At 38.3% G+C, this 12,189-nt stretch overlaps 1 protein-coding gene across 6 annotated transcripts in view; it reads left to right on the top strand.

Annotated features, from left to right (window-relative positions):
* Nucleotides 1-12,189, top strand: part of pdlim5a (PDZ and LIM domain 5a) — a 56,355-nt gene that overhangs the window by 22,723 nt on the left and 21,443 nt on the right. For 3 of the 6 annotated variants that reach the window (XM_029510227.1, XM_029510228.1, XM_029510226.1), the window contains 2 exons: nucleotides 9,011-9,050; nucleotides 10,573-10,982. In XM_029510227.1, coding sequence (XP_029366087.1) covers nucleotides 9,011-9,050; nucleotides 10,573-10,982 — 450 coding nt within the window. The remainder of the gene's footprint in view (nucleotides 1-9,010; nucleotides 9,051-10,572; nucleotides 10,983-12,189) is intronic. The other 3 variants (XM_029510230.1, XM_029510232.1, XM_029510231.1) reach the window with 1 other exon arrangement.

Raw genomic sequence — 12,189 nt, 5'->3', positions numbered from 1 at the left:
AAAATAAATTATATAACAAGTACAAAAGTGTCACACACTATTTGAACAAGCATATAAATGGCCTGATTAGTTAAAACGTGAAAAGCTTGTACAGTAGATGCAGAAATCTGTGTTGTGTTACTCAATCTCTATGCAATCCTCTGTTCTGATAAACACTCTCTGTACAGCTGCCATTGCCACTTACTCAGCTCGGTTATTTGCCAAAGATCTTCCAAAGCCAAGTGTCCTAAACTGGGTTCACCTGTCTCTGTCTTTCACTGCTCCCTAGTATTCGCCAAAGATCATCTAAAGCTGATGGGCACCATGTCTGGCTAGGCATGCACTATTTGCCAATAATATCCTAATACCATGAGTATGCAGCTACAGCTAAACACACCTGTTTCTGCCTGTCCTCTTATAGTCTCTTGTTTTTGCCAAAGAAAATACAAATCCCAAGAACATTAGGGGTCCATGAAGGAAGCCTATGGATATTCTGAGGCCAAGAACACTGTGTTAAGCTAGTCTGTCTCAGTGCTTTTAATTCTTCTCTGCTATTTGCCAAATATATCTCACCTTAAGCCAAGTGCTCTCATCTTCACGCCAGTCAGCCCTATTGAGCAATAACCAAATTGTCAGCTGGAGTAGTAAAAAATCATCATGGACTGATTAGAAGAAAAATTATAATCATTATAAGCGAGTTTCAGGTTTCAAGTCAAAGTCAGAACATAAACTGTACACTCAGCCATAATGTTCCAAATTTAAAAAAGAAAAAAAAAGTTTCTAATTATAGTTATAAATGGCTCTATAATAAATTGCAATCAACATGTTTTGAATTAAATCACACTCCCAGACACAATTTGCCATTCGTAGTTCTCACATTTGGTTTTCAGGCTGCTGTGTTAATCAGTTCAGGTTGGCTGGGACATGTTTAAATTCATCCAAATGACTCTTGTATATTTTTGCCCTGGTTTTAATACATAGTCAGGTGACTCCATGTTCAACGCAGACAGAGGGTGTAATCTAAAAGAGCAAGTGTCATTTTGAACATATCTATTTTATTTGATGAAAAATAAATAAATCCATCACTTTCTGAATAACCATTCTACTTAGTATAATGTTTACCTTGTCATTATCATGTCCTATCACTGTCTTCCCTCTCTGTTTTTTTTCTTACCATCTTTCTTCATAGTCATCTGTTGAAAATGCTAAGAATTTATAGTGGGGGAAAAGAGACTGATGGAATTCTGTAACTTCAGGTATTTGTTCAGTATCAGAGCCAGGATGGCTTTATGATCACTGCTGTATCACTGTTACGTATCTTTCTAAGATATCTGACTCTGATCATTCAGAGAACATCTGGAAGGTAGTGTGTGAGAGCCAGACAGAAAGAAAGCAAGAAATGGGCCAAGTAAACAGAAACAGTAAGTTGTACATGGGACATATGATGAAAAATTAAGTAAAATAAATGTAAGCCATTAAATTTTGGATATCAGTGAGGGAATCTGAGTTAAACTGACACCCATCAATATCCATAAACTTCCCACTAGACCTGGGACCAGATGTTGAATATCGAAAGCACTTCCTGGTGCAGCTGTGGATCATTTTGATGGGAAAGCTGCCTCAGTGCTGAGTGCTGGACCCAGCTGGAGTGCTGTCTTTTTACGTTTGTCTTTCTTCTGCTTGAGGACTAGCTTGTTTTCTGTTTTTGCTGCCTTAAAAAGGGTAACGTGAGCTGCCAGAGGAAAAAAGGAAGTTGTATATTAGACAGGACTGAAAGTCTCTTCCTTTCTCATTCAAATTAGATACTCATTTTGGTTTCTTTCCCTTGCCTTTCAGTATTCTGCCATTTATTCTCCCAGTGAATACACAGTGTAAATGAGTGTAGATGCAGTAATTACATTAATTAAGTCCATAGTTCAGAGCAGGATCTCTACTGCACCACAGAAAGCCCATTAATCTTAAATGTCTTCTTTAATTCATCCCTTTTGGGACCCTCTTAGAGTTGCTGTTTACAAATGTCCTCGTCATCCCGTCTGGGCCCCCCAGTATCACAGAGCTCCAGCATGTACACAGTTTGCCTTCAAGGCAGATATTCCTAAAGTCCTTCTGCCCAAGAATGACATTTTAAACAATGCAATCCTCATGTGAGACTCATGAAATCACAAATGGGCTTTGGCTGTGTTGTGTTACTCAAATAAGTTTGACAGCACTGACATTACGACCTTGATAAATCCAGATTTGTTCTGGGGATCAGCCTGTTGTTTCTCCTCTTTCGTTGTGTGGTTCTTGTTTAGATTTCCATGGTGTCTATCAGCTGCAGTGAGGCAGTTTTGTGATTCCTATAAATGTGTGGTTGCATTGTGTACTTGAGTAGTATGTATTTTGCAAACTGGCTGGCTAAACTACAGCAACAGTTTGTGAAGCTGTGAGTTAATTCAAGTTCACGTAAAACCTTTAAAAACAGTGTTGACATTATTCAGTGTAGGAGTTGCCATAAAGTGAGCAAAGAGGTATCAGTTCAAGAATCATTGGCAATGAGAAAAGGTGCTTTAGACACAGCATGCATCGGGTGTGTAGTGAGAACAATATTGTGGTATTTTAGGAGTATTTGTGTTTTGCTCTCTGTTACTGCACACCAACCTGTGCTTGCCTGCCCTTGTCTCTGTAAATCCTTCTGAACACCTTCATGTGAGCTCCTCTGTTTATAAGTACAGTTTTTACTCTTGGCCAGTCCGCTGATAAACCAAGCAGTAAAAGTTTAAATTAGATGACAACACAGGGCACTGGTATCTTCCATCTACAGGTTTACCACCCCCTTGACTCCAGAGACAGAGCAGGCAGTAAGACTAACTTACACTGATAGACACTACCAGTAAACTGAACAGCTGAAGAACATTTCTTATGTAAGAGGAAAACATCTGTAACTAGATATATTTCATAAAATTACTTTTATGATCTTTGGAAAGCACCTATGAAGCATTTGATGCCTTAACTTCACCCAAACAACTCATCTGTTCTGCCTCGTAAAATAATTTAGAAGTTTGGTGTGCTGCTCCATCTATATGTGAGAACAGTAACTCTTCAGCTTTGATGTTGTAAAAATGTCCATGCTTCAGATTTTTCTTTTTCTCTCTTTTCCATCCTTGTTATTTACTTTTTGGGCTTTGTGTGCCTTTGTTTTGACAAGTAAGTGGTGGAGAGGCTGACAGGAAATAGGGAGAGAGAGAGAGGGGAATGAGCTTGCAGCATAAGTCCCGGGCCGGAACCAAACCCAGGATGCTGCAATACTGTGTATTGTGCGGTATGTGTGGTAACCACTCAAACACCAGCTCTGCCCTTTTTATTTACTTTTAATGTCCTCCAATTGTACAAGCTCAGTATGATATATAAAGTTATTACATTCTCGGTTGCAACGCCCATTTTTTGACTTATACACACTCATACACACATTGTATTCTCATGTAATTGTAGTTTATAAGCTTTATTTAATGGAGACAAATTAGTCATAGTTATATGTGCAGGTAGTTGGACCTTTCTCTTACTGCTGGAGTGGAGATTTGATACAGACTGTTGGAGACATTGCCTCCTTTCTCCTATCCTGGTGGGGTTGAACTTAGTGTGTCTGTTTCTTCTCATGGTCTGTTTTTAAGACTCTTCATGGTGCCAGTCTACTGCTGTGTTTTTTCTTACATAGTTTCAATAAAATGTGTTTGTTGCCACCTTATTAAGGTGGAATATGTCTAGACAATTTCTGTTAGTTCATTACCTTTTTTTTGCTGTAACTCAGAGTATAAAGAAACCTTTCAATTGTAATCCAAAAACATTGATAGATTTTGGAATGAAAGGACAATTAAAATGTTGCTTAAACAGCTGGCCTTTAGGTCAGGTTAGGGCTGTGCAGCTTTAATGCAAAACACAGTTGATTCAAATCATGTTCATGCCCTCAGGCTGTGGCTGAGGACTGAAGACTGAAGACTGAACTGTTGAAATACGTTCAAGTTTTCCTCTGTCTGTGACTGCAATGTCCAAATGCTGCACTGCAAATTAAATAAAGTTTATTAAATTGAGTTGCGCAGTGCTGTTGTAGTGAAACCATTGTGGTTTTAACATATTTTGCTCCTTTGGTCTGGTCAGTGTCAGAGGTTCTTTTAGGATCTCATGTGATGTCAAAGGCCTGTCAAGGCCTCTGTGGAGATAGTGCTGGGAGGTAGTGGATAAGGAACAGGGAGGATCACACATATGCACACAAATGTCCACACTTACAGACACACACACACACACACACCGATAAAGAGACATAGGTTCACACACATTAAACACAGACCCACAGTACTCACAGTACTTGTGATCTGTGGTCTTTTCGAATGCATGCACTGATAAACCTAGCAGGCTCAGATTCCAGATCTATTTAAAGGCCCATTCCAGATAAACTCACATTGGCAGATAAATTACAAAGTAGTTTTTAGATTTAATCACACCAGCAAAGGTATGTTAGTTCAGTTGGTGACATCAGCAGTTATAGACTTGCTAAACTGTCTCACACGCACACAAACTCACTTAATAAACAATGGAGTAGTGAACCACACGTGGCAATGATTTTGTCATTCTGTTCTTAGTGGTGCCCTGGCATTTTTTATTTTTTTTTCCTTTGTCTGTTTCAGTTTAAGGTACAACTGAGGGGCAAAAAAGAAGCCTGAAACAAATTCTACACCCCACCACCCCTCCAAATAAAGCATTGAGAAAAAAAAAAAAGCTGAAGTGCTCCGAGGGTGTCCTTCCCTAATGAATGATGACTGCATGCTTTTAAGGCTTTTTTAAATATTCATTATCACTTTTGTTTAAAGGGTGATTTAATTTCAGGAGAAAACTACAGGAGAGGCAGGAATAAAAATGGGGAAAGATTAAAATTAACATTACATTTTAATTGAGGGAAAGGTGCAGAAATGTAATAAGTTGAGAAAGAGGAGTGAAAAAAGGAAAAATAAAATTGTAAGGACTTGTTATTAGTCAGATCCATGCTTCCAGCTAATGACCCTGGGTTACAATTGTGCCTGTTCTGCTATGATTTACAGAGTAAGGCTTTTGTATTTTGTATTTCATACTCACATTTTTTGCTCAGTTTTCTAGAAAAAAGAAACATGACTGAACTTATCCAATTTCAAAGTACATTTATTCCATGCATTATTTACCCATCACTATATTTTGTGCTGCAGAGTTAAACTTTCCATAAAGTGAAGGAAGGGAAAATACATTAATAAAAAATTATAGAAAGATAAATATGAAATAGCTGAATTTTTCATAATAATAGTATGACTTCTTTTGGACAAGAGTATTCCAAAACTATAGAAGAGATGCCAAAAATGTCTCACAAAGATAAATTAGGTGCACATTTAATAGAAGATCACTTCTCATGAAAACCCAACCAGGATTGTCAAACAGAACCACAGTACAGCTTTGTTAGAGAAACTTATTCACTGGGCCAAGCAAGTTTAAACATTTCACACATAAAAATATTCAGAAAGGTACAAATTATTTCAATAATAGAAATGACCAAACAAACGTGTGTCTGTATGTGAACTGCATTTAAAGCTTATTCACAGGGGCAAGTTAATAAACTGGTTTTTGTTTTTGTAGCCTGTGTTATCACACTTACTGCCCCAGTATACATTCCTGGGCCAACCTGTCATGCCTGACATCACTGTCACCACACCCTGCACAACACATCAGTGTGTGTACTTTTGTGGGTGTTTGTATAGTATGTTCATTTGACTGTTCTCTACCTTTAACAATTCTGTCATTCATACGACAATACAATCCATTAAAGACCCTCTTATTGCTGAACTATAATTATGTGTTTGCATTTAAATGAGATGACCTATGAGGAGCTACGCTGTATACACATTTATTGTATATGCACATATAATTTTTCAGGGTACACTCGTGGGTAGTTTTTTTTTTTTTCTTTCTCTCTTTCTGATCAATCACAGTCACACACAGGTAGACATGGAGTGGTTATAAAATCCTTGCAGGCATGTATAGCTTTGCTGTGTGTGCCAATTTGTGTATCTGTCCCCTGATTTGTTATTGTATCCAGACAGTGTGTGTTCAGCTTTGACTGGTGTTCCTAACAGATCCCAGTCCATGTCACCTAAACCGCCCCTGAACTAACACACACGGAACAGCCTCGTATTGATTCAGTGTGTCTGGTTGGTTGCTGGTGAAACTAATGGCATGTCAGGGTGCAGCCCTGGAAACATTGGTCAATGATCTCACTTGAGTAAGAATAGACCAAAGAGATTAAATACAAATGCGCAACCGAGAACAGCCGTGAGGGCTCGAGTGATTGGAGAATAGGTGAAGAAGCAATGCATTATGGGAGCACGGTAAAACAGAATACAGTGTACCACTGCATAGAAGATTTCTCCTTAATCGTGTTTACACAGTTCAATATTAAATTGTAGCCAGATTAAAAGATGTTGATGCAAATATTTTCCAGACATTCATACGTTTAGACACTGTGCAGGTCTGACAGTAGATTCCTTTTGCTTTTTTACAAAGGAAGGAGAACCACTGAGGGGAGTGGAAACAGAATATAAAAATGTGACACCCCATGGAAGTACTACTGTTGCTACATAAAAGGCTATGTATGCACCTAAAATAGGTTTTTGGAAGAGTCAAAAAATCAGACCAAACAAACTAAGAAAGCATGTGTTTGTTTATATAACATGCACATCCTGATGACCAGTACTCAGAAAGGAGTAGATTAAATATGGCCAAAAATGTTTTTTCTTCTCACTGTAACCAGGGCACACGTTGATCTTGTAAGATATCAAGGCAAAACCAGAATAGCTACCACCACCGTTCTGGGGGTGGAGCCACTCCCAGCTCACTCTGGGTGAGGGCGGGTTCACCCTGGACAGGTCACCAGTCCATCACAGGGCCAACACACAGAGACAGACAGAGACCAACAACCACTCACACTCAGACCTACAGACAGTTTAGAGTCACCAGTTAGCCTGCCCCTGCTCCTTACTATGAATTTAAAAAAACTGATGGGAGAAGAAAACACACAAACTGCAAAAACATTTTCATGTTATGCAGACAGGGGATGTATGAAATGTTTAGTTAGTTAGTGTAACACTGTCATTGTCATTTGCATCCACTTACTCTCTGACCCTCGCACATTTACTGTAAGTTACGGAGAAATGTTCCAGTGGTTAAGTGTTCAATGTGCTGTGAAGTCTGGTTGTTCTGGCTGTGATGGTAAATCACAGTGCAATGATGACATATCATTTTACTCTTGGCAATTCACAAAATTGGTTTATTTGGTTATTGAAGTGTTAATGTGCGACTGTGTAAATGTTTCATCCTTAAAACTAAGTAGCTATCATTAGACACTGATGGCTACTTAGGTTTCAGCAAGATCAACGTGAATAGTTAGTTTTCCCACAGTCATCGCAGTTCCCAGTAACATAAGGGTGTCTCATTCAACCATTAGTTAACTTGTTTCAGAAGCCTGAAATTACTTTTGACTATTTAAATTGCAGAGAAAGCTTCTGACAAGACCTGAATTAAATTTGGTTGTTTTCTTGTCTCATTCAGCTGACATCCTTTTCTGACCCTTGCCATGTGGCCCGACAGATTTCCATGTTGGCCTTTCCAGTTATAGCTGTAGCGTAATGTGCTTTAGCACACAGGGATGATATGCCACAACACCATTTATGCTACAGATGTTGCTATTATTTCAGACCCTCAAATCTCACACAAAGGAACACAACACGCATAGTTTGGAAACTGAAACTAGCTTTGGCAGAGAGGGAAAGGACTAGTGTATTACTATTACCTTGTTAGACAGGTGGATTTCTTGCAGGTTAGAAACCTGTGGCTGAACGGTGGTTTGGACCAGTTATGTCCTTTGAGTGGGGACATAACATGTGTCGCTGTGACTGTTTTGTTATTCGTAATAGTGCTTTTTGTCCTCAAACCTTTCCTACACAGACATCAAGAGACACGTACCTTCATGCTAACTAGCATTCCAAGCCCCAGCTCCAACTTGTTGTCTTGGTTGTATCTCCTTTTTCCTTCCCAACTATAACATAAAGTTTCCACTGACTTTCCCAGATGGTTTTGTATATCATATGGGGATCAGGTTAAAGTAGCTGTATCTCTGCAGTGATGTGTTACCAGCTACTACATGGCTGTTGGTTCACATTTAGTGAGGTGAAGGACATGAACCTCCCTGACGAAGTGTCGAGGGAGCTGCTCTGACAGGAATGTGGGAGTGCTGACATTCACACATCTTCTCTTGCTACAAGTTTATCTAACTTTTAATGAATGCTATTTTATGGATTTTGCAGCAAGTTGTGAGTTTTATTTGTGCTTTCAAAACTTCTGCCAGAAAGTCACTCTTGAATGCTTATGTCAAAAGAATGCTTAAAGAAAATTGATATTGGGAGGAAGTGTGAAGCCTGTTCTCGGATGCATTTAAAGAGTAGATTGTTCCAAGCATGTACCTCAGATGACCTTTTGGGTAGCTCGTGGCTCAAAGTGGCATTAAGATTATCGAACACCAAGAGTATTAGATTGATAAAAGTGTTTATATTAAATGCAGCTGCCTTCTAAAGCAAACATACATTGGAAGGGATCCAAATTTCCCCTCTTGCAGATCAAATTTCTAGTTTGAACAAACACAGTAAGACTGTCATAGCTGAGGACAGAAGCCCTTCAATGTTGGCTCTCTGCTAGGAGCTCAGGTTTAGTTGCAATTCACTGTAACCACAGTTTCTCTCAACTGCAGTAAGATCTTAAATTTTTACAGTATGGCTTGGTGGTTTTGAATGGCTTTATAAATATCAACAAACTCTTTGAAAAAGTTTGTTTACTTTTATCTGCACTGTGTTGGCTAACAGTCAAGATCTGAGCATGAGCATGAATATTTAAATATCAAAAGCAGACATTGTTGAAATTTTAAAATACAAAAAATGTGGTTGTGAATAACTCTTGTCCTTTCTCCCTTCCTTCCTCATTCCAGAGCCTCCAGTGTTCCCAAACCACCTCCTGTGGCACCAAAGGTACTGTAACACAGCATTTTACACACTTCAGTGTACAGCATGTATAAAATAAGTTAACTCTTATTAAGGCATTGTACACCAGGTGATCCGTTCAATCTTTTCCTTTTTTGTGGCTGTAAGCTATAATGTAAACCGTATTTGTTTTATTTTATCAAATTACACATCCATTATGACAGAAATGAAAATGTAATTTTAGAAATTACATTTTGAAGTTAAGATAAAAAGAAAAGCTGTAATAATGACACTGTCAATATAGTTCAGGTCTTTCCCATTTCTCTTGATCGCTGGGATGTTTCTTCACTGATTCCACCTGTGGGGAGTAATGGGAGATGATTTGGAAGCATGCATACCTGTCCATGTAAGGTCAGAGCTGATAATGTATATCAACGCAAACACCAAGCCCGGAGGTGGAAGGAGGTGCAAAGATGATCAAGAGAATTTGGTGTCAAATTAACAAAATTTCTTAAGTATCATGGCCAAAGTGCTTAATACAAACAGATGTTATTCACCTGGGGTACATTCAAGTCCTTCAATACTGTTCTTTAGTTACTACACCCTTCTGAAACGGCACCATACACACTTGATCTTTGCATGAAAATCCCCTTTGTCTCAATTTCTTGTTGGATTTTTTTTCTTGCCATTAATAGATGTTTTTATAGAATCTGTCAAATTTAAAATGTTTTAAATCTGGTTAATCACAAGGTAGCTGTGAATTAATCAGGATTGATCACTCTTCCTAGATATGAACGATTCATATTTCTCTGCGTATTGTAGTAACAGATAAATGACAGGAGGCAGATCCAAATGCTTAACATTTGTTTTTTACTAATCACAAATTATATATTTTTTCAGTAAATATAGGATTGACAAATTGACGAAACTTCACAACAATTAGTTTTTTTTGCCTTAACTATGTAAAGCAGTTCTTGCCAATGTCTCTTCATTATGAATAAAAAAAAAATTATCGAATCTTCTTTTACATTTATTTAAAATCAAATGAATTGCAATAGTTTGTTAGGAAACATCAGAAATATAGCTTACCTTAAATTGAAAAATAAAATACTTTAATTCCACTTGACACAAGCTGCTAATTACTTTGGAAAGTTTGGAGGGTTTTTTTTTTTCCCCTTGATGTTTTGTTGACTTATGCAGCCTCAGGAAGCAGGAAGTTTCTGACAGCCAGATGGAAAGAGTGCAGAATAGCAGCATGTTATTTAAAAAAAACAAAACAAAAACGTGTTAGTCACCGCTTTTTTATTGAGCATGATTAACGCATTAATGCTGACAGCCCTAGGTTTATATAAATGAAAGCCATACTGATGCATCCTTGTCCAGTGAAATTCAGGGACTAAATGTATTAGCACTTATTAAATACAAAAGGAAAACTGTAATCAGACTATAATTTTGACAGAAATACCTATCTGAATCATAACATGGGAAGCATCAGTATAGTGTTTGATGTGATTTGATTTATTATTATTATTTTTTTGTGTATCTGCATGCTCTTCTCTCATGGCGATAGGACGACAGATCAGACATCATAAAACCAGTGGCTCTCACCCATCCTCCTCCTCCATCCCATCCCCACCCTCACTCCTGTCCTTCCTCAGTCCCCTACAATAAAGCCCCCAGACCTCACGAGGGCTGCGGATCAGGAAGCGATTACCCTCCTTCACAATCACCATTGGCCACTTTCATTCCATCCCCATCCTCTGCCTTCATTCGAGCCTCCTCCCACACCAGCCCACCTCCTCCTCCTGTCTCTTACCCATCTTCTCCCTCCTCCTCCCCTGGCCTTGTTCCACCTCAGCCATCAGTGTATAACACACCAATCAACCTATACTCCACTGAGAACGCCTGTGAGGTGGCCATGGGGCAGAGGCGGGGCCTATTGGAGAGTCAGGGTGGTGTCTTGCCACTTCAATTTAATGGGTGAGTGGCGGTCTCTCAAGCCAATCAAATGAGTCAGTCCTTCTTGTTCTCGGTTCTGTTCCAGCTGTAAATAAGATGTAGGGCCATTTACATCATTTACTTCATAATTTACAACAATAGGGTGTTTTGAAGTATTGATGCCTGCAGTAGCTACACCATTGAGATAAACACATGATAAAATTTATGACACCAGTGTCGCCTTTTAAAATCTGTACAAATGTATAAACAAGTACTTGGTTATATAAAAGTACCCTCCTGAAATGATTTGCAAACACAGTGTTTTGCCAAGCCTATTTCAAAGTTTATGTTGCTTCCTGAAACTTGTTTATTCCACACAGTCCCCTCATCTGGCTTCCCTAACGCACAACTCAAAATTCTGAAATCTTGGCAGTGATTTTCAAAGTTCTTCAGATCATTAACTCTGACTCAAATGTCTGTCGGTGTTTTGTTATGAGGAAAGTATTTAACAACTGGCATTCGGCACTTAGTGGAACAAATACCACCACCAAGGCCAAACAATCCTACATGACTTTTAGTGTCAAGTAGAGCTTCATTTATTGATTGTCTTTAATCCTTATGCAATACAGCTGCATGGTTTTATTACCAGTTGAAATTATGACGTTAGCAGTATTCACCTCATTGAGCTCTACAGCTATTGCTATATTGATATATTATATTGCTATACTAAATAAAATACAGCATTTCTAAATGCTTCTGCTGCCATGGAGTGAGTTACTTACCATTAATGATATATGGTATAACTGTGTAATGTAGATTCCACCTTGTCCTCAACCAGATCTTTTGCAATATTATTTTTTGCTAGTACAAACTCATACAGCGCTTGCTCGAAATATAGGTTGGGATTGGCTCCATCATGACCCTCTACAAAGACACATATTGCATCTACATTCAGATCCAAACAGAATCCACATCTTCCTTTGTCAATGGAAAAAAAACAAACAAAAATAACTGAATAATTCAAACAAAACAAAACACAGACCTGCCTCAAATTGGAATGTGAATTTAATGTGTTTTCCTCGACATATGTCACATCCCTCTCCCAACTTTGGTGAAAATCAGCTTCATATTTTTTGTATAATTCTGCTAGGAGATAAACAATCAAACAAGTCAACCAACAAGCAGACATGAAAACACAACATAAATTCCCCGGTGGAGGTACCAAAGGTGTTATTATTACTATTATTAC

The sequence above is a fragment of the Echeneis naucrates genome, chromosome 9 (genome assembly GCF_900963305.1).
Source record: "Echeneis naucrates chromosome 9, fEcheNa1.1, whole genome shotgun sequence".
NCBI classification, from domain to species: Eukaryota; Metazoa; Chordata; class Actinopteri; order Carangiformes; family Echeneidae; genus Echeneis; species Echeneis naucrates.
The sequence above is the reverse complement of the archived record's forward strand: the minus strand, read 5'-3'. Positions and strand labels throughout refer to the sequence as shown.